This window comes from Lates calcarifer, linkage group LG21 (assembly GCF_001640805.2).
Source record: "Lates calcarifer isolate ASB-BC8 linkage group LG21, TLL_Latcal_v3, whole genome shotgun sequence".
NCBI lineage: Eukaryota > Metazoa > Chordata > Actinopteri > Centropomidae > Lates > Lates calcarifer.
The window spans coordinates 5,545,646-5,573,584 of NC_066853.1; the positions used below are offsets into that span (position 1 = coordinate 5,545,646).

General features: G+C 40.9%; 1 protein-coding gene across 1 annotated transcript; it reads right to left on the reverse strand.

The window, feature by feature from the left end:
- Window positions 1-3,308: 3,308 nt before the first annotated feature.
- On the reverse strand, window positions 3,309-27,908 carry LOC108873787 (mitochondrial intermediate peptidase). The gene is made up of 19 exons (XM_018662120.2): window positions 27,459-27,908; window positions 27,132-27,305; window positions 26,649-26,737; window positions 26,409-26,495; window positions 26,178-26,241; window positions 25,889-26,071; window positions 25,030-25,186; window positions 24,733-24,781; window positions 24,138-24,198; window positions 23,982-24,034; window positions 21,374-21,527; window positions 21,151-21,228; window positions 20,852-21,059; window positions 19,270-19,379; window positions 19,043-19,117; window positions 18,402-18,518; window positions 14,677-14,798; window positions 13,377-13,450; window positions 3,309-3,921 (listed from the first exon to the last, which is right to left on the reverse strand). The coding sequence occupies exons 1-19, from the start codon at window positions 27,603-27,605 to the stop codon at window positions 3,821-3,823; spliced, it is 2,103 nt and encodes a 700-aa protein (XP_018517636.1). The 5' UTR covers window positions 27,606-27,908; the 3' UTR covers window positions 3,309-3,820.
- Between the last annotated feature and the right edge of the window lie 31 nt (window positions 27,909-27,939).

Sequence of the window (27,939 nt, forward strand, 5' to 3'; positions counted from 1 at the left end):
TTTGACATTTTTTGACATTTTTTGATGACATACTATACTATGACATTTTTATGACATTTTTTGACATTTTTTGATGACATACTATACTATGACATTTTTAGACATTTTTTGATGACATACTATACTATGACATTTTTTGACATTTTTTGATGACATACTATACTATGACATTTTTTGACATTTTTATGACATTTTTTGATGACATACTATACTATGACATTTTTAGACATTTTTTGATGACACTTACTATACTATGACATTTTTTGACATTTTTTGATGACATACTATACTATGACATTTTTTGACACCTTACTATACTATGACATTTTTTGACATTTTTTGATGACATACTATACTATGACATTTTTTGACACCTTACTATACTATGACATTTTTTGACATTTTTATGACATTTTTTGATGACATACTATACTATGACATTTTTTGATGACATACTATGACATTTTTTGACATTTTTTGATGACATACAATACTATGACATTTTTTGACATTTTTTGAGACCTTACTATACTATGACATTTTTTTGACATTTTTTGACGTCTTCTTATACTGACATTTTTTACCATTTTTTGACACCTTACTATACTATGACATTTTTTTATACTATGACATTTTTTTTTTTTTTGACATCTTACTATACAATGACATTTTTGACACCTTACTTTTTTTGAGGCCCTAGTAAACTATGACATTTTGTGACAGGTTTTGATGCCTTTTTATAGTATGACATTTTTTGATGGGTTTTGACGGCTTACTATACAGTGATATTTTTTGATATTTTTTGACACCTTACTATACTATCACCTTGAGTTCTGAGCAATTACAGTTGGTACTTTTTTCCTGATGTAATTGACACGATTATTCAGTACTAACTTAATTAAATACCAAGGTTTGAGCTGGAATTTCCCCAGTGACAATAAATGGAAAAAACCAAAGCGACTGCTAACATTAATAATTCAGCTCATCAACACATATTTTTCAGACTGGGTAAATTTTTCTGACACATACCTGTCGGTCTTGTAAGGTGATGTGTCTCTGCCCAAGCTGCAGCAGTTGAACAAGTAGACCTGGAAAACACAAGCTCAACACTTGAAACACTGATTAACTAATACAAAATAGTAATGCAAATGTTTTACCACTAAAACCCACACAATGTGAGTAAGTAAGTAAGTTTTAAGTCTTGACAATGACAATAAAACTTGACTAACTAAAATGAAAACTAAAATGTTTGAGGCTCAAACTTGTGGAGAAGCACAGAGTTAAAGTTTAGTTTTTAAGCTTGAATGTAACATATAACTGAGCGCAATGAAGTATTAAGACACCACAAACAAATTTCTAATCACAACTGCCGGTCCATAGATAGCTATAGTCACATTACACCACAAATCTACAAAGACAAAAACGACAGACACATTTTTTTTTATGCAAAACAATCACAATAAGATGCTTAACTGCCTCCATGAAACCAAAAATTACCTAAAAGAAACGTAAAATTATCAAGAATGGACACAGAACCACAGAGACGCAGTAAGAACAACCACAAAGAAAAAAAAAGCTGATGATAAATAGGCGTAGAATAGCCAAGATGCAAAATGATGCAATAAGTCCACAAATAGACACAAAATGATCACAACAACATGATAATCAGACAAACAGGCTATTAACCAGTTACCTTGCCTCTGTAAGGTGCCCACAACTCATGTCAGGGACACTATAGTCGCAGAAATAAGGCTAATGTTAACGCTGACATCCATGTGTAAAGCAGCCAGGTACACACACAATATAATACAAAGTGACCACAAATGGACAAACGATGACAACGACATGATAGACCACTATAAACTGAGTTAAAATGACCAGGATGGAACACAAAGTTACAAAGAGGTGCAAGATGTAGGTAAACTGACTGTAAACAATTACAACAGGGATTAAACAGACTATCAAGAGCTTGTTATATTTTCACACGTTATTAGCCTTCTCATTTACTATCATTAAAAGAGAAGGCTAATGCTAACGCTGGCCGCTAACGAAAATGCTAACGCTAGCCGCCAGCTAGTTCGCTTCTTAGCCTTACCTTCGCACCGCAGGTGTGTTCAGCGTCCAGTCTCACTCGCGTTCGACAAAAAAGCAGCTCCAGAGCTTGTTTTAGCATCCAGACGTCTTTGGTAATTAAGTTTTCACACGGTACTGACAAACCGAGGCAATGCTTCAAATGTTGGTTTTAATCTGCTTTCCAACTTTGTTTCTCCGCCTCTGTGAGCTCCTTCCAGGTCATGGCCAATGACTACACACGCAACCCATCAACGGCTGGAACAGCTGCGTCTGATTACTCCTATCAATAGTAGAGAACACTCTGCTAATTTCACTATTTTTAGCAGTTATATCATATTTGTTCCACAATAAGTCGGCCACAGACATAGTACTGTTCGATGTTTAACTGTGGAGGTGTTGCTACGCTGTTTGTATATCCAAAATGCCATGTAGAGCTTTCTTATCAACTGGTATTTCTAACAATTGTTAGCAGTTATTCTGGAATACGTGTATGGTTTCACATTCATGGCTTAATGTTTTTTTTTCTTTAGAAAGATTTGAACGGCGTTTTAGGAACGTTCTGAATTGTTGAGGTGTTCTTCGGGTGGAGTGTATATTTGTTTTGAAGTTGTTTATACTCAGAAAGAGCAACTATAACGGCTCTGTGCGCATCCATGTTTTTTCTGACTTTCCAGCTGGAACGCTGTTAACTCGTAGGTGACGTCACTCCGATTTCCGGTGTAAATGGAACGCACCGTAACTGATTGCGTGTTCACACCACGTGAAGCCGCTCCTCTCCGCCTGTCTCAGATCTGTGCTAAGGCAAGCAAGGACATTGTTCGACGGAGCAGCTGCAGTCCCAGCTCAGCTGATAATTGCTGTCTAAATGTGCTGAAACAGATGCAAACAGCTGTATGTTCCGCAGCATCTGTGGAAATGTGAAAATGTCGTGTAAAAACCAAGCTATGAGAGGCTTCCCAGAGCTTTAACACCATGTGAAGTAAAGTGTTAAACATTATTTTTCCATTATAAATCAACTAACAATGAATATGACGGTCCTGATCAGAACTGACCAGAAGTTCAGCTCAACGCCCCCTCCCCCTTCTCCTCCTCTCCCCTCAGAAACTCCTGACAGACAAAACAGATGGAGTGGTATTAATTTAAAGCCTAAACAATGAGCACATGACAGGAAGAGTGGATTAGGTATTCTTCCTCACGCTGATTTGATCAGGAAAAAACAATGTTCCGCTAGTATGTGGGCTGAAAATGGAAATTTAATGAGGGGCTACTGGCTGTGGAATTAATAAATTAATGAAAATAACGGTCAAATTGAATTATGAAAACCACGAAACTAAAGTTTATAGGCATATTGTTCCATCACAGTATTTTCTGTAAATTTTTTAAACAAAGTTCAGTGCTGAGAAAAATTATGTACAAACTCAAAATGACAGTATGTGACTTGGCTTAAGTTACTGTAACATATGTTGTGATACAATTAATGTTGACACAAGAGTCCACTGTATTGGTTAAAGTGTGAATGGGACAATTAATGTTTTTAAGTCTTTCTATCATATCATCATCATGGCCAAGATATCAAATAAGTCAAAGTGACTTCAAGAGAGACCAGCGATATATAAAATGCAAACATTTCATTTAGACAAAGTAAAACTGCTTAGTAAGAATGAGTGTGCACTATGCTGCCATGGCTTTCATTTCTCGACTGAGCAGCAAGGGTTCAAGTCCATTTCCACGCCACCACAGACGTCTCTCAGCTCTCAGAGTCCATGATGAAGGTCTCAAAGTTTGGGTTGAGCTCAGACACCAGGGCGTCCACAAAGTCCTCAATGGTGGGCCGTCTCTGCAGCATCCCTGTCACGCAAAAACACAGAGAAGCAGGTTTCAGGGTGTGTGTGTGTGTCGGCAGCAAGGGAAAGAAAAAAAAAACTCTGGCGAGGCACTGGGATGAACTGGTTTTCTATTTTCCGTCACTCCATCTCACCTCATTTCTAATAGGAAAAGTACAGCTAAATATTTTTGACCTGAAGTCACTGCAGCGGTTTCAGAGAGCAGAGCTCTCTTAACAGGTTAATAAGGGCCATTTTTAGGAAACTCTTTGAAGCAAGTGTCTAAATTAAGTTAAAACCCAATTAAGTTCATGGATGTAGGCTGCTGCTCCTGAGACGTTTGATCTAATTCCAGTTCTGCAATGTCATCCACACTAGTATAATGTATTTTAAGGATGGTTTTAACATTTGGATTCCATTTCAGGCAATAAAACTTCATTATCATATCCAAACTTTGTGCAGCACCTTTTGTTTTTCCTGGGCCACACCCTCACACATTCTAACTACACTAAAAAGAAATGAGGACAGGCACAGAAGTGAAGAGAAACAAGCTTTGTGAACACTTTAAACAGACCTCAGATGGTGATATGACCCAGCAGGCTTTATGTATGCAGTAAAACAAAGCTGTTGAAGTTCTCAACATCTTCTGTTTCCGCCTTTAACAAAACAAAAAAGTTTTAGTGTACATTTTATATTGCTTTAAAGGGGCGATACTGAACTCACACACACGTACACTGCACACACTCTCATTACACCAGACTGTGACTAGTGCCGTAGAGCAAATATGATGGTGCAGCCGTGAGCAAGCCCTGGGAATGTCTGTCTGTGTTTTGAGAGCCTGTCTGCCAGCTCATGCACGGAGGACTCCCGTGCTCGCTTTACAATTCAGCTGCACGCCCGCTTTGAAGTCAGTTCATTTCCCCTTGTGTAGCTGCCAATGTAAATAGGCGCTCTCCCCCTCCCCCGCTTTCCTGCATGGGTCACCTCCAACGCACACACACACACGCTTGCACACAAGCAAGCCTGCACAGGCATGCATGACTGGAGACGCAAAGAGTTTCACACGGCGATCCTGAGCGTACGGACACACATCAAGATATGGACAGACACACAAACGCACACATATATGCTGGGGGAGTGTGTATCGCTGCCACCCTGAAACTGGCTCAGCGGGTAGAAGCCTGGCCTGCGCTGAATCTCCTCACATGAGAACACCAAAGAAGGGATTATCATCTCTTCTTACCCACCAGTCGCACCCTGCCCCTTGGCTACAAGATGATACCAACGCACAGGGGTCCCTAACACACCGCAAACCGCAAGGCCCCTGGATCCCTGGGAACAAGGCAGCCACATGAAAGCGATGCTTTCTAGCCATTAATGATAGCCTTAATTAAAGAGCCACGGGATGTTTTAGCTGTGACCACTGCTGATGTCTATGGCATTTGATGGCCGCTTTAAAGTGGAGACCAAAACACTATTAACAGCTCAAATTGCATTAATAAATGTTAATACAGAGAATATGGAGGCGAGCTCATCAAGTTACACCTCAAACCCCTCCTCAGAGAGCTGACTTTAGAGGAAAACAGGATTTATAGACTAATAATAGAAAAGTGCTGAAGTTTTGTCATTTCAGTCCTGAACTTCATTCCAAGATAAGATTATAGTGTCTGAGGAAAAAGGCCCAACATTTCTCCACAGACATCTCAGTCTATTCACTTTTAATTAATGAACATTTATATTATTTATATAAACAAGACTAGGTTATAGTCATGCTAGCAGCTCTGTGAGGCTGTAGTCTGAGCTAAATGCTAACATCACAACACAGTAAAATGCTCAGAATGATGAAACTAACAGGCTTAAAGACGCTAAAATGCTTCATAGGGCTGAGGGGAACTGCTTCAGAAAGTCAGATGAAAATCCTCATACCTTCCATGTTTCCACATTACACATGGGCATTACTTTAATCTAAAAGGCTTCAAAATATATCATCAGTCATGACTGATTCCATGTCAATGGAAAACTTCTCTAACTCTTGTATGAATATCCTCTTTTCAGTTTCCCTGTGCTGCACAAAGGTCAGGGTCAGTCACTGAAAAGCATCCCTGAAGGTCAAAGAGCAGCTTCAAGGATCAAAGGGTAGTGATCTCCTCAGTCACTACAGCAGTATGCAGCACAAAAACAACAAAGAAACAGGTACACACATGCTCTGATATGACACTTGTTTACGTATTACAGTACGTGAGCAGACAGAGCTGAGGGCTCAGCTACTCATTTGAATTCTTCATAAACTGTCTGCAGCGTCACCAGCACTTTCTCTAATAGATGTAATTTCCTGACTGTGTATCCACAGAGGGATCTGATGTCTGGAGCACTGTCTGCTCCAGGTTAGTATGTTAAACAAGCAAAGTTTTCATGACAAGAGTGATGAGCGAGGAGAGAGGAGGGAAAAAGAGAAAGAGACAGATTTAGAGATGGAAAAAGAAAGTGTGATCATGACAGAGGTCAGGCAGGTAAACAATAGCGCCCTCTCCGGGTTCTCATCACCACCTGGGTCTGAGACAGCGTCTAATGGTAGATGAGGAGAGGATCAACAAGACACAGTGAGGAGTCTTTTCTCAGCCCCAGATCTCTGGGAGAGTTTGAGTGGAATGCACAGATAACCTCAGAGTCATAACAACAGTGGAGGAGTATCTGATCTGAGAAGCTGCTTTTATGGATACACACAAGGAGGCGGGGCTGAGTCAGACAAAACAGACCAACAGGGTACATTCAACACACTGTAACAAGGTAAGCACTAAAGCTGATGGGCTTGAAAAGAAAATGGATGTGATGCCTTTCAAGTGCAAAACAAGCGTAAACGGTGTCCACAGAGGGTAAGAATGAACTATGAATCATTAGAAATCCATGAACCTCCTACATAATACAAATAATCAGAAAATGATTAAATAATAAGAACAGAATGCACTGTGTTGTATAAAAACTACATTACCCATAATTCTATGGAATGAGAAGAGGTGACACCAAATTTGTTGTTGTTAGACATGTTGTTGTGGGTGCTGGAGGCTGACTTAACATCATTTAACCCATACATGTTTTGAGAAATCTATTAAATTTCTGCCTCCAAATATGATGGAGGTAAATTCAATTTCTGGTGTACACAGCATCGAGGAATGACACAGAAAAATTCAACAGCAACGTTGAATTTTTTGTTCATAAATAGTGTCTCAGTAACTCTGGATAATCCACAGACTTCACACCTTTCATTGGGGTGTTCTCTTTAGTGTGGACAGTTGGGCCGCAACTAATGATTATTTCCACTGTTGAGTAATCGGCAGATTATTTTCTTCTTTAATCGTGTTGTCTGTATTCACAGAGATGTCTTGAATTCGCTTGTTTTGTTCAATCAGCAGTTCAAAACCCAATTATATTCAGTTTACTGTCATATATGACAAAGATGAGCAGCAAATCCTCTCATTCTCAAACGCTGCAGCCAGAAAACATTCAGCATTTTTGCTTGAAAAATGACTGAAATGTTACGTAAAACAGTTTCAGGAGGGGTTTTTTGTAATTTGGGCAGACCAACCTTTTAAAACTAATCTTGACAGTAACCACAGGACCACCTCATCGATTATCAAGACAGCTGAAATCTACTCTAGAGATTGAAGCAGGCCATCCAGCCTCTTGTGGGTCAGCAGCACCTCATCAGTACAGATACTGTTCGAGCCTCTGTGTGTGCTCGATAGCATACTTGGAGAGGGCAGAACTGTACGCTCACACTTGGCTATGCACCGAGGAAAAACCAGAGCCAAAGTAAACATAGGCTGTGCTTTGTGTCCATTGTTGAGAGAGCCTTAGGACAGAGGCTTTGCAGTGTGAGTCATCTCGTATTTAAGAGTTTCCATTTCCATTCATAATGGCACTGACAGCCATTGAGGAACAAGGCTTCTACCCGTTACAGTCATCTCAAGGCCCGCAGCATCAGCCAACTTGGCCAACAGAGTTTGGATAAAACATCAAGTGTTAAAAGACACATAATGAACAAAGTATTCAGTAGAACGGTGGAGCTACTTTAACACAGGTATCCTCAGACAAATTGCTTGATTGAGAAAACTCATTTTAACCAAAGCCTTACTTTGCGGATACACACATTTAGGCCACAGAAGAGCCTCACTGGGGCAATTGGCCATTGAGTACCTTGCTCAAGGGCACTTCAGGAGTACTTGTTGAGGAAGGAAAGTGCACTAGTCATTCTCTAAACCTGCTCAGTTTTTCCAAGCTGGTGTGGGAATGTTCAAATCCACTGCCTCTTCTTATCTGCAGCAGTTCTTTTCCCAAAACAAGAGAGCGGGAACTGATTTTAAACCGACAGTGTACTTTTTTTTACTTCTTACAGGAGCGTATATACACAGCATGCACAGAATAACTTGTTTATTTACTCAAAGGGTGGTGGGCGATGGGTATCAGTCAAATGAAGACCTATGTGGTTAACTAACAGCTCTGAGGCCTTGGTAATGAAAGCTCTGGGGACTAGAATTTCACAAAAATGTTTCAAAATTGCTATTCAGCCTGCAGCTACTGCTGGTTGAATTTATCAAACATCTGAGTTACCGCCTAGAAAGAGTTCTGCAGTCACGGATAAAGAAACTGGGAGTAAACTGTCTGATGACCTACATTCTTCTAAAACCTGATAAATAAAACAAGGCTTCCATTTTTAGGCAAAATAAGATGAACATGTGTACAATTTAAAGACTTTAATCTTTACGATAATACACATACTGACCTTTCCACAACAGTGTACTGTCTCTTGGCTTGAGCAAGCATTTCTATTTTTACTTGGATCTTGCTATTATAGCACTAATTAGCGCTGTTAGAAAGTGTCCTTAACCAATCAGAAAGCTTAGCTGAAACTGGGTGTTTTATAAGAGCTATTGATCCCACTTCCATGGGCTAGGTTGTGTTCTGTTCTTTCATGATTTAATTGGTTGCTTTTACAGGCCAATTACACCCACTTGCAACTCAGAGGGAGCAGCACGGTGCCACATTTATACTATTTAAAATGTGGACAAACTGCAGCGTGCAGAAACATGAGCCTCAGCCTCACCTGCTCTGCTGCAACGTCGTATAAAACAATGTTGATATACTGACCTGCACACGCAGCTCTAAGTCACTCAAATCAGAGTAGAGTACATGATCCCACATTTCAAAACACATTTCTGGCTGATTCAGTAGCTGCTTCACTGCTGCTCATAACCATTCGAAACATGTCAAGGTGTGAAAAGCTGTTACCTCTGTCAGACCTGCAGGCTAACCATCGGCTCACTGCCTCTGTAATTACACCTTTGAAGTTCAGGAAGCTTTTTTCTACAAACCACACTTAAGAGAGGCCCAGAAAGCCAGCAGGACAAGGGTGATGACAAACATTGCACTGGGAGGCTCTTTGTTGAGTAAGTGCCTTAACAAAAGTAAGAAAAAAAAGAAGAGTAAGAAAAACAACCTGAAATGTTAATGAGGATAAACCCTACAAAAGTCTGAAAAGTTTTCCCCACCTAAACCTGCATAAAATTTTAATTATTAAAATGATTTATGCAACTGCACACAGTCTGAGAGTCAGGTTATGTGCAAAAAAACATGTTGTCCAAACTCATCCTAAAGCAAAAGTGTTTAAATCTGTTCCAAAAAGCAGCCCGATATAGAGATTGTTTGATCGTTTAAATATGGGGATAACAGCACACACCTCCAGACAGTCTCTATTGTAAGACGACCTTAGTGTTGCACTTGATGTAAACAGGAAAAGTGCCAGAAATAATTTTGTAACTAAGGAAAAAACAGAGACAGAGAGAGTTCAAACCCTGCTAACTTTCTCGCCTCCACACAGCCGACCAATCACTGCATGTAGAGGGTGTGAATGTCGATGGAGAGAAGGGGCTGAAGTATACTGGTGTCTCACATGAACACATGCCAGAATAACAGTGGATAAATTCAGCCATGCTAGCTGTGTGGCTTTAGGTATGACAGTGTTGGTCTCTCGATCACCACATACTGAAATATGGGATGGATTACTGTGAAATTCTGTACAGGGATTGATGGTCACCAGGGCATGAATCCTGCTGACTCTGGTGATCCTCTGAGTTTTCATCGAGCACCACCATGAGGTTTGAGTTTTAAGTGAAAATATCTCAAATAGTTATACCTTTGGCAATTTCCTTGCTTTTTCTCTGTCGCCATCATCAGGTCAAATGTTTAATTTGTCCACTGCTCTGGCTTGTTTTGTTGCTTTTATTTAAATTCCATCCATTTGGTTAGATCTCCATTTCCATCACACAAAAGCTATAACAAATTGCCATCTGTGTCTTGAGGGAAGCCAAGTATTTCTTTAAATGTTTCAGGACTCTCATTACTTTTTTCTGTGATGATCAAAGGGGAAATTACGATCAGTAAATCAAGGGTAAAACACTTCCCTCTGTACCTGTGCTGTATGGAGCACTAAAAGATAATTTTCATCACAAATCATGTCTGTCTGTTTTTAGGGAAGGGCTATAAATTATGCATTTTGCAGCTTTACATCTTAGCTGTGAAGTTTCTCCAATCCTCTCCTCGAGTTCAGACAGAGCTATACATCATCATCAGAGAAGTGCTGTGGGACTGTACAGACCACCATGCTCTCGGGGTTTATTAGCAACTATGCAAGCAGTCATAAGAACTTTTCAGTCGAGCTGCCTCCAGACAAAGAACTGACAGGGTCCTGGGACTTGGCTGCCCAGCCCCAAGTAGATCCATTTTCTGTTGCTCAGCGGTCGGGACTATGGGAACAGCCGGGGCCATGAAAGCCCTCTCTGTAGCTGGACCCGAGGTTCAGTTCAGTCAGTCGCTCACCTTTCACTCCTCTCCTTCCCTTTCTTTCCTTTTTCTTCCCTCTCACTCTCTCTCTTTTTCTTCTGACCTGCTCACTCAGTCCCGATGCTGACGGTCTGGATTTCATGCTCGGGTTTACATTTCAACACCGTCTTTCCTGGGAAACATCCAGTAGCGGGCAGGGAGCCATGCAGATAAAGACTGGCCTCTGATTAGCCTTGCTGGGCCTGCTCCGGTTCCCCACGTGCCCTTGTGCCCCCTCTACCACCTCGCCGAAGGGAAATGTTACACACCTCCATTTACAAGGGTCTTTGTTTGAAAGGATTACGTGTAATGGGCTGGATCTGGATTCAGTGTCTTTCCTCTAGTCGCCTGGTCTCTTCTGGCCTGAATACTCCTTTAGATATAAAAAGGGCCCTTCTTCTTATTCGCTTCAAAATCCTTTTCCATTCCCCAATAGGAATTCAAGATGGTTGCTATGAACCTCTCAACCCCACAGTGAAGACCAGTGAAAAGCTAAATGTTTCAGCACATGCACTGATGTGGTTTTATAACTCTGACTTCAGCGTTCATGATGGTAAGGTAAATTATGAGGACGTAACAGCGTGCAGCCATCAAAATGGCGAGGTACCTGAATGAGTCTACTTTAAGAATGTGGTGGTGGGGGGGGCTTTAGTCTAAGCTTTTCTCCAGACCCAGAATAGATTTTATTATGATTTTTAAAAACAGAACAAAATGTTTTTTAGATGATTATTATAAATGCAGGTCAGGACTGAAGAGGACACTGCCAAAAATGTGAGACTGGGACTAATATCTACCTATGTCAAGGCTCTTATAATTTGATCTGCATTTTTTGCCATAAAATAAAATTATTTCCACTGGTTATTATTCCCAATACAGACATTTTTAGTCTTGAGGCTCATACAATGACTTATGGCTGGGAAAGACACCCACGGGGATCAATATGACCCTGATAACTATTCTGCACACAGGGCCTTGGCCTATAATTAGTATAGCATTCACTTCAAAGGGAGCCATAAAAGCATATATTGTCAGTTCAACAACAGTTAATTGGACAGTAGATCTAATAACAAGGATCTGATCTGTCAGTGGTTGTAATTTCAGAGGCTGGGTGCAGCCCTGGTTGGATTTGTCAGAGGGACAATCCGATGGAGAGGGGAGGAGGTGACCCTGAGGGAGAGATTTACAGTGCACTCCCCAAATGTCACCTGATATTATGACTCCCTTTCACCTTCCCTTCTGTTGTCCTGTCCAGACATGCCACAGCGACTGCTCAAGGAGGGGAGGAGAGGAGGAAGTAATGGGAGGATGAAGTGAAGAGGGCAACAAGAGGAAGTAGTTTTTTTTTTTGTCTGTCAAACCGACGTAAAGATTAACTACAGCATCTGCTACAGTGACATAATCTGATTAACTTAAGTTTGATGGTTACAAACCTGGGGAAAGGCTGAAAGTAATGCAAAGTACAGCTGCAGCTGATGGGAATAGCATTGGTTTTCCAGATATTTAGTATTGAACCAAAGTATTGGACAAATCTGACAAATTTTTGTTCTTGTGCTGGCACTAGATGAAAAGCCAGGGGTCACAAAATCGGTAGGATTCATTGTCTGGGGACCATGAATGTCCGCTCAAAATTTCATGGCAATCCATCCAACACATCAACCAAAACCAAAGTTGTGGACCCAGTGGCTGACATTACCATTTGTAAATTCTTGTCATTAGTGTGGCTGAAAATGTATTTCATCTGAAGTGGTTAAACACACAGTGGAATGTACCAGTCTGTACTCTCAGCCCTGCAGAGTCAGCAGTGACTACTCAAACCTATAATCATCCACGTCCATCCTTCCCTCCTTCCGTCTAGATTTTGTCTCTGCACAGACACGATAAATAATGTCATTTTGAACAGTTTTTTTTTTTTTTTAAAGCAGATCAAATAACTGAGCTTAGAAAAGGGCTGAACTAAAGAGTCTCTGCATTGACAAAGCTCCTGTAAACAAAGATAAGAAACCCTGGGAGGTGTGTCGAACTGGTGAATATGTGCCACTGTGGAGTCTCTGGCACAGACTGGGGCCAAACCGCAACAGCAGCAGCTGTGAACAGCTGAGAAAACTTCAACCTGACTAATACACTCACAGCTGCTTCTGTCTGATGACAAGCTCGAGTTAATACTAAGATTCCCCTCAGGTGATCTTCAATACAACCTTCACAAGTGAAGTTAAAGGATTATAATGGAGATTAAGAAAATAAGAATATAAATGATTGCTATTAAATGGTGATTCTTCTGTGGAATTATCAGCCCCTAAAAACATGTCGACATAATTTGCTGGTTTAAGTGTTGTGTGAAAACAGTTTTTCCTTGAAACAAGCAGACTGACACCTTAATTCCTGAGTTAAACTATGGTGAAAATGTGCCCAGGGGGAGTCCTGTTCTATACAAGGTGGGACGACTGTTACCTGTAGGCTGTGGGGTCAAGAGGTCAGACCCAGAGACAGTGGAGGGAAAACTGAGGCCTAAAGGTGTCATTCCTAAATCTGATTGACTTTTATGGGTAAAAGTGAAAAGATTATTTCAACATTTGGGGGGAAACAGGGTTGAACATGGTAGGTTACCTTCCACCATCAGCATTGGCTCCTTGGCTCCTCCATGGGCCAGCATCTCCCGACGGTAACGTTCACCCATATCCCTGACAAAGACACAGACACAGAAGAGAGAGAGAGGTAAGGTTACAGACACCTGTATTCTCCCCTGTCAGCCCCTCCACCACCGCTGCCGCCACATGGAGCCCAGGGCCAAGTCTCCAAAGCTGCCTGTTCACAACAGACAAGTGACAGGAAACAGAGATCTGACAACTGCAGGTGGAACTACAACAATCTCAGAAGGAAAGCAAAGGCAAGAAGACAGAGGGATGGCAAAAGAAAAGAAAAAGAAAGAGGGAAAGGAGAAGATGCTGCAGGGCTCGAGTTGATGGAGATACAGTGGAAGGTTTCGTTTTTCAAAACAAAGTCTTTGTGCTTTGTCCAGGGGCAAACACTTGTGATAAGGGAGGGTCTGCTAATGTGGGTGCTGGTTGTGTGTCTGTGAACACCACACACCTGACAAGGAAGCGTGGTTTTCACATTAATGTCATGTTCAATGTCGAGCTGCACAGACTTAAACAGTAGCCAGGGAAGGCGGCCTGTCAGGAGGCATCTGTCGTCAGAACTCTGAACGCAAAACAGGTTTATCGACTAGGCTTTACATCATTTGTGTAACTCTCCCACCATGAACACAAGACTACAAGTGACTGAAAAGAGAGTCAAGACTGAGAGTTAATCAAAACATATCTCATGCCTCTGTGGAAACTGAAGCACAGGAGCTCAGTGGACCTTATGACCTTTGTGAATTTACTGTTGGAGATTGTTTTGACTTAAAATGGGATGATTAAATTTGTAATTTCCATTACACAAGGTAAGGACAAAGAAAACTGTGGGGCACACATACAGTTGTGCAGGAAATGGCTATATCCCTCACTGTTGATGCATTAGGGCCCCCCCCCCCAAAAAAAAATCTTCAATATTACCAAAATGATAATAGATTATAAAGCAGATTATACTAAGTAATAAAATATGCACAGGGAAATCAACTTCCCTGATCGATTTTAACACTATTCTGTCAGTCATCTACGTCCAAAAATGGTGCAAAAGGTTTGAATATTTGACAAAGAATCAACATGGAACTTTTTGTTTTTATTTATTTTATTTCTATATGCTGTTTTCTCCATTCTCCACTAGTTCCCTCCCAGACAAAAGCACTGGATATGTAAAAAGTTGAGCTTGGTTATTAGAGGGAGGTTGAGCATTTATTTCCCATTTCTGCATGCTCAGCTTGACAGTTTGTGATTGAATTTTTAACCATTAGCAGCTGACTCACCTGTTTAAAGGATCCTGAATGAAGCACTGTCTCCACACCATTGAGGCCACGGCCCGGGACATGAGGTAGGAGTAATACTTGGCCCCGTAGCCAATCAGGTGGCTGAATCTCAGCTGCCATGCCTACAACGTAAACAAAAAAAGAAAAGCACAACATTATCACCTTCACTTGAGTGAACAGACAAAGCAGCTTAAAATAATCTAGCCGTCAACAGGTTCTATAGCAGCAGACTGGATGCGACAATTACACAGAGAGAACATGTAATTATTCCTTGTCAGTGTGAATTAGTTTTGACAAAATGAAACATGTAATGGGTTTGATGGAATCAGTGTATGTGGTGAGGCTGCAGTGTGGCAGAGGGAGGACATCGCAGCCTGAAAAGGCTTTAACGTCTGTGATCGTAAAACTTGTTGAGAGAAGCTGTTCCATGACCACGGCTAAATATTCCAGTAAAAGGCACAAAGTGAGGCATGAAACATAAAAGCCATTTCCATAAAGTGTCAACTAATCTAAACTGATGTGGATATTAACTGAAAAAAATGAATATGTCAAACACTCTTTTCATCTTTTAAGCTGCTTCCATTGTCTTTATATTGGTGGAATAAATACAGCTTTCCTCCAACAAACCTCTATAACAAAACATTAAATCACAACCTGCCAGCTCCTTCTTTAAAGGACAAAACATGGAAATTCCTAAATGGTAGAAAAGCCCCCTTCTTTTCTCTTCTTTTCTCCCCTGTAGTTGCCTGAGGGGGCCCACCCCTCTCCATATCTATAAAGAGGAGCTCTTTTATGATCTTTGCAAACGGGGACTCTGGGGGAATTCAGCTGGCAAACACTCAAACATTCAGCCTGTTAGACAAGACAGCAGCTGCCATAGTTAACAAAACCATAACAGACTGCAGACGCCTCCCCTCCATCTCCACATTAAAAAAACACTTTGACTTTAAACATGTTAATGATTTATACTCCAGCTGCAAGTGAAATAATTGTCTGAATCAAAGGCTTTAGACAACATATGTACTGTGTACACAGACAACCCACACGCTTCAGTACTAACACCAGAGAAAATCCAGGTACATTTTTATTGCCCTTTGTGATTTGCAACCCAAAACTGCTACTTTTCTTTTTAGCAGTATCTTATTTATTATTATCATATTTTTGACTTCATGGTATGTACGAGTTGTACTTAAATTACATAGACATATTAAAGTATAACAGCTTTAATCTGCTAAATCAAATTGAGAATGAGATCTCCTGAGTCCACTCTATATAAGGCACTGTATACTGCATTGTTTACTAAGAAATAGTATTAGTGACATTGTAAAAACTGATCAAAAGTCTTTTTCATCAATTCTGGATTATCTGCATATACATTTTATTATGACCTTTTACCTACTGAGGGTAGAGGCAGATGGTATAGTGAGGAGTTCAAAATGAATCCAAAAAAATATCTTTATTATGTTTATAAAGCCATGTAAAGTCCTTGTAATGAAAGACTAACTCAATCAAAATACTGCAAAGTGGACAACTAATGTAAAAACAGTATCACCAAGAGATACCTTTAAACTTTAAAAACTACATATTTCAGACACTTGCATGATAAATAAATATCATAAAAATTATGTAATGGGATAACAAAGTGTAGCTGCTGCTTAAGAGTCTAAAATAGGAGCTGCTCATCTTCACCGCTCGGTGAGAGCGCTCGGTGGTCTGACCCGGTCTGAATGATCCAACAGCATTAAAAATGCTTAAGCTCCTAAGTGTTGACTTGACGAGACTCTTCTGGGCTGCAGTGACTTTAATAAGAGCAAACGGCACTCCTGAGAGGAGATATGGCTCAGGAAACCACAGGAACGCTGAAGTTGACCGAGTCTGCTTTGTCAGCTGAACGCAGCAGTGATACACTGCCTCAGGTCACGTAGGTCAGAAGTCTGTTTTAGCCGTTTGGAGTTTAATTCACATAAGGGGGAAAGTGTGGGACATACAAACGAAAAATGTTCACAAAATGACAAGATTATGCTGTTCTGTGCATTTCTGTTGTTCGATTTTGATCTAATTAAAGTTTTAAGCCTGTGGGAAAGCCAGCATTTCTTTTAAAGACTTTGATTCCACTGTAGTTTGTATGTGGTTAGTAGCTGCTGATATTTTGGATATTTTGTCTGAGTCTTTGTGCTTGAAACTTTCATCATAACGCGCCACGAAAATGATTTTTTAGACTTCCAAGCTCCTCTTTGTTTCCCAATCCCTTAGCCACACATCAAATGATTAATGTCGACTTTTGTGAGAGAATGCAAGCAGGGTCACATGTCAGCCAGATATCCTTTTGATCCTGACATACAAAGAACACAAAGTCAGCACAGGGCTTTTTACTTTGTTCCTCTTGTACGTGAGATAAAAGACTTGGTGGTGGTTGTCCATGATGCTAACGTGCAACTACACATCTTTACAGGAGGATGTGGAACAATATGAACTGGGTCTGGCATTAAAAACACTTAAAAAAAGGGGAGCATCATTAAAAAGAGGAACAAACACTTGGTCCCGCGGTGTTCAAGCCAAGAATCGCAGATTAGAGAAATGTCAACACAGCGAGCAGAACATTCTGCTTTCTGCCATTTATTTCCAAATATTATCTTCAGCTCAAGGGTGAGCATGTGGTCTGTGTTACTCACAGCTGATCCTCCCTCTCAGCACACAGCGGGAACTGATAGCCTTGCTCTATAAACTATACACATGTCAGCGTCACCCTAATGTTTATAATCTGTGGCTCTCCGTAACCTATTAGCCACTCAAACGTTCAGTTTACTGTGGAAACTTTTCCTGCGCTGTGTTTCCATGAGGACGTCGAGGAGAAAAAGAGATTCAGAGGGTGAATTTAAAATAGAGACAAGTTTAAGTGGAGTCTGTGACAGAGGGATCTAAACAAATCTGTTTTCAGTTGCTCTGATCCAATGATGATCCAATCCTTGATGGTCGAGCACTGCAATCATCCTCGGTTCAAATGAGGAAAACGATCCTGCTGCGGTTAGCTGAGCACACGGAGGTGAAGTGTCTGGTAGAGCTTTCAGTGTGGTTTGAAAAAGCTGAAGAGAAATAGCTGCGACAGTGGGAAACTGTATAACATAAACCACAATCTCTGGAGAGGGAGCTACAAAGCAGGGCACAAGCAGAAGTGTGGGAGGACTTCTGTGAGGAGGAACGCTGGCCAGGACACTGAAGACTGGGAGAATATACAGCAGATCTGAAATCTTTATTCCTGATGGCACCCCACATAATTATAGCCCAGAGTAAATGCTTTATGAAGGCCATTCCTGGCTAAATTATGACTGTGTTTTTGATTCCCTTCTCCCTCCTGGCCTCATCCCCTCGCCCACAGCTGCAAAAGTGGGGGAAATAGAGAGCTTTTTTCATTAAAGGACCAGGAGGAAGAGTTTCAAATATTTCCCCCAGGGAGGGCTCATTCAAAGTATACCCTCTGCTTTGTTATTTTAGCAGGGCTTCAAAAAAGGCTTTAATCCCTTAAATGCTGCTTTGCCTGGGTAAAAGATATAAAATTGGAGAGAAAGAGAGGAGGGAAGGAGAAGCCCCTCAGTTTCTGTGCTGTGATCAGCTGGCCAGCGAGAGGAGAACCTTCCCCAAATTATCATCAACCTCAAAGCCTGTAAGAGAGACCGGCTACTCAACAGACAGTGTGTGAAACAGCACAAAGACAGACAGGGACGTACCGTGTTGGGCGTATAAGGCAAGCCGTAGAATTTCAGCTGCATCTCCTTCAGGATTTCTGTGGTGGAACGGTTCTGAGGTTTGCTGTGGTAGATCTGGTCCAAGACTGCATAGAAAATCTGCCCAGGAAGAATAAAAAAGAAAAAGAAAAAAAAAAACACAGCTCCTACTGAATCTGTTCTGCACATACAGAACATGCAGAAAAGCAGAAAAAGGTGATTTAATGATTTAACTCAGTCGTACTTTCACAACAACACTGAATCAGAAAAAAAAGCTTATATAACCCCCTTAACTACCAGATGTTATTAAATGTTTAGAAGTAAAAATTTCTGCATCCTTCATCCTTAAAGGACCGGAGGCTGTCCAACTTGAAGGAATGTTCATTATCAAAACATCGTATCTTCAGCTTTCTGAAACACTGAAGCTGGAGGTCAACGATGGCTCTGCTCCTTTTAGGTGTTATCTTTTAATACTCCCTGTATCTGCATGGCATATTCACAGTTCATTAGGAGTAATCAAATGAGCATTAACAGTGAAACACCCCTGAGCAAAAGCTCCTTGTCAACATCCTCTGGACTGTCACAGAAAACATGAGTTGTGAAAGGATCGTGCAGCTGCAGTGATGGGTAAGTGGTAACTGTACCTGCAGCTGGGTGTCTGCAGCTCCGCACACCTTCTTTGACTCACACAGCCGAGCCACCATACTCTCAGGGAGAGGCTGAGGAGACAATCACACAGACTGAATTAACTCTCCTCTATTCCATCATAAACAAAAAGGAAATGTAGAAATGTAGTCATGTGACATATTGGACAAAATGCCTCTGCAATCACTGAGGAATGCGGGTCTTTATTTTGAGGTGCTAGTTGTACCTGTCCAGTTTCATAATGGCGTGCAAACTGACTGATGACTCGATAGTCAGTTGCAAAGTACTCCATGAGGATGGACGGGACTTCAGCAAAGTCAGTTGCACATCTGGTTCCTAGAGGAGAGACGTCAGAGCTCAGATGTGAGAAAATAAAAATTAAAACAAAGGGAGGTTAGTTCAGTTTTCCTGTGTGGGTCCATGCAGATGCAGATGCAGCACTCACTCTGTACCTTGGCATTCATGCTAAGGGCTCTATTTTGACAGTGGAGTAGGGTGTGTCTAAATCCACTGTTGCTAGTTTCACAGGGGAAAAAAAAGCTGCAGCGCCAGACTACTAAGTCTCAATTAATCACGGGAACATTTTGTGCATAACAGGTAATAAACCTATCAGGCTGCCATCTCACATTCCCTTTAAAAGCCAAGTGCTATTATCCTGGTAGATTTGCCAGCTTCTTTCTGCCAGCTGTTCTCACCTCATCTGTGCTGCTGTAGCTGGCATATTTGGATTCACTGGCATCAGCACATGCAGCTTAGCATCACGCCTTCTAAAGTCCTGTAATGTGTCTTCATTTATGGCCAAGAGACATCCATGACACATGGAAATGCCATGCAAAACACAACATACCTTCTTTCTTTTAAATCTTTTGTGCACTGCTGCCCATCCCTGTGTGTGTAACAACCTGTGTGTGTACCTGCCTTTGTAGGTGAATATTACTATCTTGATAATGCAGCCTTAAAATAACAGTGAAACACTGTGCCATTGACTTCACACCAGGTTTTAGTTGGCAATCGCTTTCCTCTGCCTCATGATAGCAATACGCCTGACCACACCTCATTTTGAGACCAATACGCCCATGGGCACTGAGATGGGTGCGGATGCATTTGCCATTTAAACAATGTAGGCACTGGAATTGGCCTCAGACCTGACACCCAACTCCAATGCGCTCATTCTTTCAGGGCCCTGAATACTGTACACAGATGTTTGAATGTAGCAGCAGATATAAAAAGATATTCACAGAAGTGAAAAATATGGCATTAAGTTACCAGTAATGCAACTGTCATGAGCTTTCAGCCACAGTTTAAACTTAAGCAGCATATCTGAACAGGTGTAAACATGGTGTCCACTGAAAAACAGCCCCCAGTTGAGTTAATGGATACTGTTATTAGAGTAAAATAAATACTTTTAGGATCTTAAATTTCAGGCAAAAGTATCCATCAACTCTATCTGACAAGTGAAACAGTGTCGAATGACAGCTTTGGCAGCCAAAGATAATCTGAACCTCTCCTCGGGGCTTACACTTAATCGGATTTACCCTCGATTTTCAATTCACCACACTGTAATGAATAACCTATAGTTCTGTATCTAACTACATAACTCTAGCTTGTGACATTTTGGAACTGCACAGCCTTCATTTTTAGACACTTAAAATGTCAAACACTGATTACCTCCCACATTGTTATTGCTTTGCGAAATCCTCTACCAGGTTAAGTTTGAATAAAACCTGCTGAATGATACATGTGTACAATCCTGGCTCTATTGTAATGTCGTAAAGTCTGAAAGTAAATCCAACTCTTGCCTCCCTTACCTGTGACGTGCTGGTAGCGAGTGCGTCCCAGCATGGAGTGCATGGCGTGTCCCATTTCGTGGAAGAGGTTCTCCATCATGCCTGGAGTGAGCAGGGTGGGGGCGCTCTTGGTGGGGTGGGGCAGACTCAGCATCAGCACCACAACAGGCAGCTGGTACTGGCCCGTTTCCCAGCACCAACGGCCACCACGGATGGTGAAGTGACAGTCCTGGGAGGGAGAGGAAAAGGTGGAAGAAGATGAAATGAGAAGAGCAAAATACAAGATCATCTGATGTGAATCAGTGTAGATGAGTGCACACCTGATGAGGTTTATCTGAGCGGTGGAAGAAGTCACAGTAGATGTATCCGAGCAATCCCTCTGTCTCATGTACCACAGCCTAGAGGCACACATGTAGAGCATAAATCAGACTTCAACCAACAACATATCAAATTATAATAACCCATTCTAAAGAGGACTGACACCTCATTAGCATAAAGAATAAGCACTATCACACACTGTCTGCAGTGTTAGTTAAGCTTTACCAGTTTGCGGACGTCCTCGCTCCACACCTCTCCAGCGCTGGGATGTTCAGACATGAGGGAGACGCCATACAGCTGAGAGAAGAGGTTGTTCAAACCCTCCATACAGGCGCCCAGAGACAGGTAGGGACTGTACAGACTGGGCTCGATGTTGTACCTGACAAGACATAAAAACATTAACCAGAATATAGAGATGAAAAGAGCAGCTGTTTTCAATCTTTAGGTCAGTAGGTTATGATGTGATTAGGCTTTTTCCACCAAATGTATTGACATCCTTTATTTAGTAGCCTTCTAACACATTTGCAGTATCAAAGAAAACTGAGTACGTCCCTAATGAAAGGTCCATATTTAATTGTAACACAAGTCTTTCATTATTTTATCTTTGCCTTTATTTTTTGCTGACAAAGTTGATCCTCTTGGCACAAATAAAACCAGAACAAATCTGTGAAGAAATGATCTGCCATTCCTCACAGATGATTGTTTTCAGCTGCTCTTTGCTGGTGCCTATAAACTAAACTGATGACTATTACAGGGAATAAATTACATGTTGTGTCCCTAATGGAAAATAATCTTGTGTCTTCAGGTGACACAAAATGACCTCCCATCTTCTAATGTGTGTGTCAAATTGTCAAATTACTTTAAATACAACCAGATAGAGACTAAAATGTTCCAAAAGGCCCTTCTTGTAGCAGACCCACTCCACAAACAATTCATTTTTAAGGACCAGAAAAATCCCCTGAAGTGGTCGGACAAAGCCACAAGCTTCTTGTCCCGGGGCCACCCATGCTTAAAATTGATGCATTTATGCTGCTATACGGCACTTTAGATAAAGACCACCAAACCAAAATGGTTGTTTAGCACCGCGTCTGGTGTATTATCAGTGATGAATAACAGACTGCTGCTGAGCACAGCACAGCACCCACCTATACACACACACACACACACACACACCACACACACACACACACACACACACACAAACAATCTGTGCCTCATCTCAACATGGTTTGAACTCTTCAATTCAAATAGTTACTGATGGAAAAATTATTTAAGTGAGTGATTGTGAGAAGAAGCAAGAGATGTTGCCTATTGTGGTTGTTAGAGAGATTAACTGTGCATGTGTGTGTGTGTAAACTTGTTTGTAGCGGAAAACAGAAGCCGCTCTGGGGAAACTGCTTTTTAATGCAATCAGACTGCATCCTTAATTTCTTTATGGATCTCCTGCCAACTAGCAAGAGCCCAAAACCACAAACATGAGAAGACTAGAAATTTCCTCTGCTGGAGGAGTGGCGGCATATGAGAGAGAGAGTGGAGGACAAGATCCAGTCCTCCTCAGGAGCCCTGGGAAAAGTCACTAACACAAGGCAACGCACACATGCAACGTGGTGGCTACTTAAACCCCAAGGACACATGAGGGATCTATAACATCTGCAATAAAGATTTATTTAAAACTTCTCCAGAACATTTGGCCCAACGTGTTAATAGTCTCTGGTGAGTGCTAGGAAAGGAAAGTGCAGTTCATTAAGAACAGATATCTGTAAAAAGCTGGAGACACTCAACAGCTAAACTTAGAATATGATTTTTAAGACTGTGCTGTTTAAATGACTTTAAAACAAGACACAAGTTTCATATTGGAAGGGAGAAAAGTGAAATTGCAATGAGAATAATCATATCTATCCTAGGCTGTCATCAAGTTAAATTATGCGAGAAGAGAGAGGAGCAAAGATAAACACCACAACCACACAAAACATCACAGCCGGTGAAATACATGTAAATGTGTAGCTTTTCTGTTAAAGCAACATTATGTAACTACGGTGCCTTAAAATATTAGCTTCAGAATGATGGTTCACTGACTTGTAACAGGAAGAATGGAGCCTCTGTCATTCACACTCTGCATCCTGAACGCCTGTTCTTGCTCTATGTAATTTTAGAGAGCAGATACAATCTCCTGTTAACGGTGTGACTGAAATCAGGCCCAGTATGTTCAACAGTAATGCTGAACTGTAGGTCAGTTAAAAAGACTAAAACCAGCGGTCATCTTCATTTTGTTTTCTGTACATGAAAACCACCTAACCGTTCAGAGTCGGAGCCCAAAGGGGCTAATTATCACTTGTGGCTGCAGAGGGTGCTGTTGTTTAGCAGAGATACATTTTGTTGCTTTAAGAAGCAACAATTTTGCCACAGTAATGTAGACATCAAATGTAGCAGTCAACTTTACAGCTTTACAGCTTGAGGAGCTGCAAAATGCCCTGAAACTCAATCACAATGCGGGGCGTTGAGCACATTGTGAGGCAGGGCTCACAAAATGCCACTGCTACAAACACTAAGAAAGAACCACAGACTGAAGCAGGGGATGTTGATTATATCAGATTGTATTGTCCTGAATCAGAAAAGCAATACGAGAGAACACTTTGACAACTCCCATGCTTCTCACTTAACGCCTTTTGTAACATCTGTCACCTGAGGAAGAGCTTGGATGCAATAACAACTTGGACCGTGCTGGAATATGGAGTTACAAACATCTAAAACCCACACAAAGATACTGATCGAGGTGCCTTTATCAAATGACAGCTGGCTGAAAAATATGTCTCGTAAGATGGCAAATACTCACCTTTCAGCACGCAAGACACCACTGAGGAACGGGTGATCCCAGGGCATGAGCTCCTATAAGATAATACCTGCTTTATTTACATGTGATATAAAAACAAATTAACAGACTAAACTGAATTATAGGTGATATTAAACACGTTGTACTAAAACCACTCACAGAATTACGAGGGTTAAGTTTCTTCTTCATGTCTCTCATCATTTTAAAGTCTTTTGCTGTTCTGTGAGATAAAAAGAAAAACATGGAAAACAAGTCACAAGCTAACGGACTGGAGGCGTTCATTCCAGTGCCCCCCCCCCCCCAACTATCTCTACTCAGGGTCAAGGGGGGCCAGGACCTATCCCAGCATGCATTTGGCTGAAGGCAGGGAAACACCCTGGACAGGCTGCCAGGCTAACAGGCTCACATTCATACCTGTGAGTAACTTAGGAGACTGAGGTCCACCTGACTTGCATATTTTTGTGTCAGTGTTTGAGGGATTCCCACACACAAAGAATACACTTGCATAAAAAACACGACGAATGCAAACCACATAAAAAGTCTGAGGTCTTCTGAATGTGCATCAACAGTGGAAACATGACAAAATAATGGACTCTTGGGAATCATAGTTAACTCCAAGGGAAGCTTTGCTTTAATGGAGTCTTTAACAACTCAATATTTTTTAAAAACAATTTAAAAAAACTAAACAAAAATAAGGTCATGATATGTCCTGTAAATTACCAAATTTATGAAAACTTTTAAGAGGAGACTGTACCTGTCTGACAGCTTGTCTGTTAACAACTGAAGAAAGCTCATCACCGTCTCTGCAAAGGGTAATAAAAAATAAAAGTTGCAGCATGTAAAACAATCTGAAACTAGTTGCCAAAGGCACAGAGAGAGCAGATAAGAAAAATCATTTTCTGTAACCTCTAAAATTAGGATCATTTAGTATCTTATGACCAATTATTGTATGGTAAATACTGATATATTAATTTAAATGTATATTTTTACACTCCCTCTGTCAAACAGTTATGATTACTTTACTGTTGCTGGAGCAAAGAGATGCATTAACCTGGTGTTTTAGCCATCGTTCCCTTTAGTGCTCGGTGACCATAGGACTCGTAGCCCACCAGTTTAGCCAGTTTGTGTCTGCACTTCAGCAGCTCTTCCAGACACACCATCAGATCTGCATTGGGATAGAGGTAAATCCTGTAGGCGATCTCTCGCACCTACGAGTGAAAGACAGGACAAATTCATGATAAACTATACCATGTCTAAAGCAGCATATGAACAAGACTTTTAAAGTCTAGAGCCAAAAAACATCAGTCAATTACAGGGATGATCTGGTGTAGACAACTGTTATTACTTTACCTTTACCTGTCCTGTCAAACTGTTGATTGAAACTGTGATTTAATACATGACTGTGTCCCTTTTTATATGGTGACTTAAATTTGACTATGTACATTGCTGGATTATGCTTTGATTTTTTCTGAAGTTTGCTCAGCCTCAGAGATAAGTACGACTAGTCTTGTTTGCATGGATATAATCATATTAAGGTTAAGAAAATCTATTTAAGTAAGTAAAAGCTGTTCTTCTAACTGTGTAAAACAAGGATAAGAAATATTAAACTCTTTAAAATAAAAGTGTTATTTTGAGATAAAGTATATTTGGACTGATGTTAAGCTACAATAATGGTTAGCAATACTAACATTAAGGACAAGACAATACATTATTAACAAAAATGCTCTAAAAAATGCTTTTTAGGTGTTTGAAAGAGAATCTGATCACTAACCATGACAGAAGAGCCCTCAATCATTTTCAACTTTCCTTTACATACAATCTCATTCTCTATTATAGAGCAAAGGCGCCACCTGCTGACTAAAAGAGAGAAATACTACGGTGACTCATTCACAACAATCTGCTATATGTACCAAGTCATCAGGAGAGTCTGCATGCAAGCCCCCAACTTGAATGAAGCTTCCTTCTTTTGCAAAGTGCACGTGTAGATGTTCGGGAATCGCAGACCTCGCGATTCTGTTGGGCATGTGAGAGCCGACCAAAAACTCATTGTTTAGATCCAACAGCCTCACGTGCAGGGCAACTGCCTCTTTCCTCTGCAGGGAGAAGAGCAGTAGTAGAGGTCAGGCAATATGTTGATGTTGTTGATAAATATTTTCTCATCTATGTTTTTTAGGGCTACACATGTTCAGACAAACTCACCAGTTTGTCATCCAGATGAATTCCACTGATTTCAAAGTCAAACATGAACAACTCTGCTACTCGTCTAGAGAGTCAAACATAAAGGAATATTTAAACTTCCATCACTGTGCATGATATCGTTATGAGATATTAATAAAATTATGTAAAGATATAAACAATAACTACTGTACCCACAGAGGTTTCAACACTTTCTACAGAACATACAATAAAACTAGATAATAGTAAAATTACCTCGTGTCAGGGTCCAGCTGAGCCACAACCTCCGGGTCATCCAGCAAATTTTTTAGACTCTTGCATAACTCAACATTAGTGTTCAGCCTGAAAGATACAGTTAGCAAAACAGAGCATGTTTCAAGTGTTTTGCAAGATCTGTCTCAACTACTGCATGCAGAAAAATGTCTTTAATCATTCTTGGTGTTGTACAGCTGTGAAAGACATTTGTGAAGGTGAGATCAATATGTCGCCTCTTACTTCTCTACGACTGTGCCAATCTCTATGCAGGTCTTCTCTGCAGCCTCACGGAACGCTGGATCTGGATGAGCTACTTTTACAAAGTCTGCCTGGATATGAGGACAATAATTACAAATTACCTATAGCTCAATATAATAATGACAAGATTGCTAAGTGAACCAACAAGCCAGACTTCCGAGGATTAAAGAAATATGCTCTCCATGTCACATATTACAAATTAAGGTATATATCCAGTAGAGAATATGCGAGTCACACTTTAGCTACAGAGCTGATGATGATTAATGACCAGGATGGACCAACACTGAATTTTTGAGGCTGATACCGAGAGAGTTCATAACATCAGAACAACTAATATCAGCTGGTATTCATCTATAACATCTACAAACATCATCTGGGAAGCTTGGAGTGTACAACAGCCATAAAATGACTGTTGTTCAATCAGTTGAAATGCAGAGTTTCCCACATTTGCAGCACTAAACTCACCAGATCAGCCACTCTACACAATCCATCTGAGAGCTGGTCAAAGGCCTCTACAGTCTCAACCCCTGGAGGACAAGAACAAGCTTTTTCCACCAGAACCTCTGTGTTTGTTAGAGCTTTCTTCGTGGCCACCTGGAAACCTGCAGGACAGCTCAGCTCTGGCACCCCAAACAAACCCTGCAACAACCAGAGGTCACAGAGAGAGAGAGAGAGAGAGAGAGAGAGAGAGAGACTGACATGACATGTGAACATGACATTTTTACGACAAACTAATTCCGCTGTATTATTTCATCAAGCCTGTGTGCAGACACAGTAAAAACAAATACAAACCACGCTTTTCTCGAACAGGTCCAGCCTCCTGAGAGGTTTGGCATTGAAAGCGGCTCCAACAGGGGACCACGTTGTGACATTTCTCCGTACATGCGTCCACAAGTTTCTGTGCTTCACAAAGTAAAGCAATCTTTTACACGCAGACATGTTGTACTTTATCTGCTGTGTGTCCTGCTAATATCTACCGGGGCTTGTAGTGCTCACAGCGGCTGACAGAGGACATGCTAAACTTTAGCTTTAACGTTAACCCGTTTGCAAAAGCCGGAAATTTGAGTAACTAATGTAAAAAAAAAAAAAAAGTTATTATATTCTACACTTTTCTCTTTAGGTAAAATAGAGACTATGTGTTTTGTTTTGTTTTTTTTTGCCATGTATGAAACAGACCTGTCAATGCTATAAACACAACCGCTCACATGTTAGCTCAATGGCTATCTATCAAAGCCAATATACGTAACAGTCGCAGCTGGTATTTTCGTGAAAA

Coding starts and splice junctions, on each gene's coding strand:
- LOC108873787 (XM_018662120.2), bottom strand. CDS start 27,605: ATGTCTGCGTGTAAAAGATTGCTTTACTTTGTGAAGCACAGAAACTTG. Junction 25,187..25,888: donor CAGACTCTCCTGATGACTTG/GTACATATAGCA, acceptor TTTCACTCGTAG/GTGCGAGAGATCGCCTACAG. Junction 21,528..23,981: donor GGTGTCTTGCGTGCTGAAAG/GTGAGTATTTGC, acceptor ATGTCTTGTCAG/GTACAACATCGAGCCCAGTC.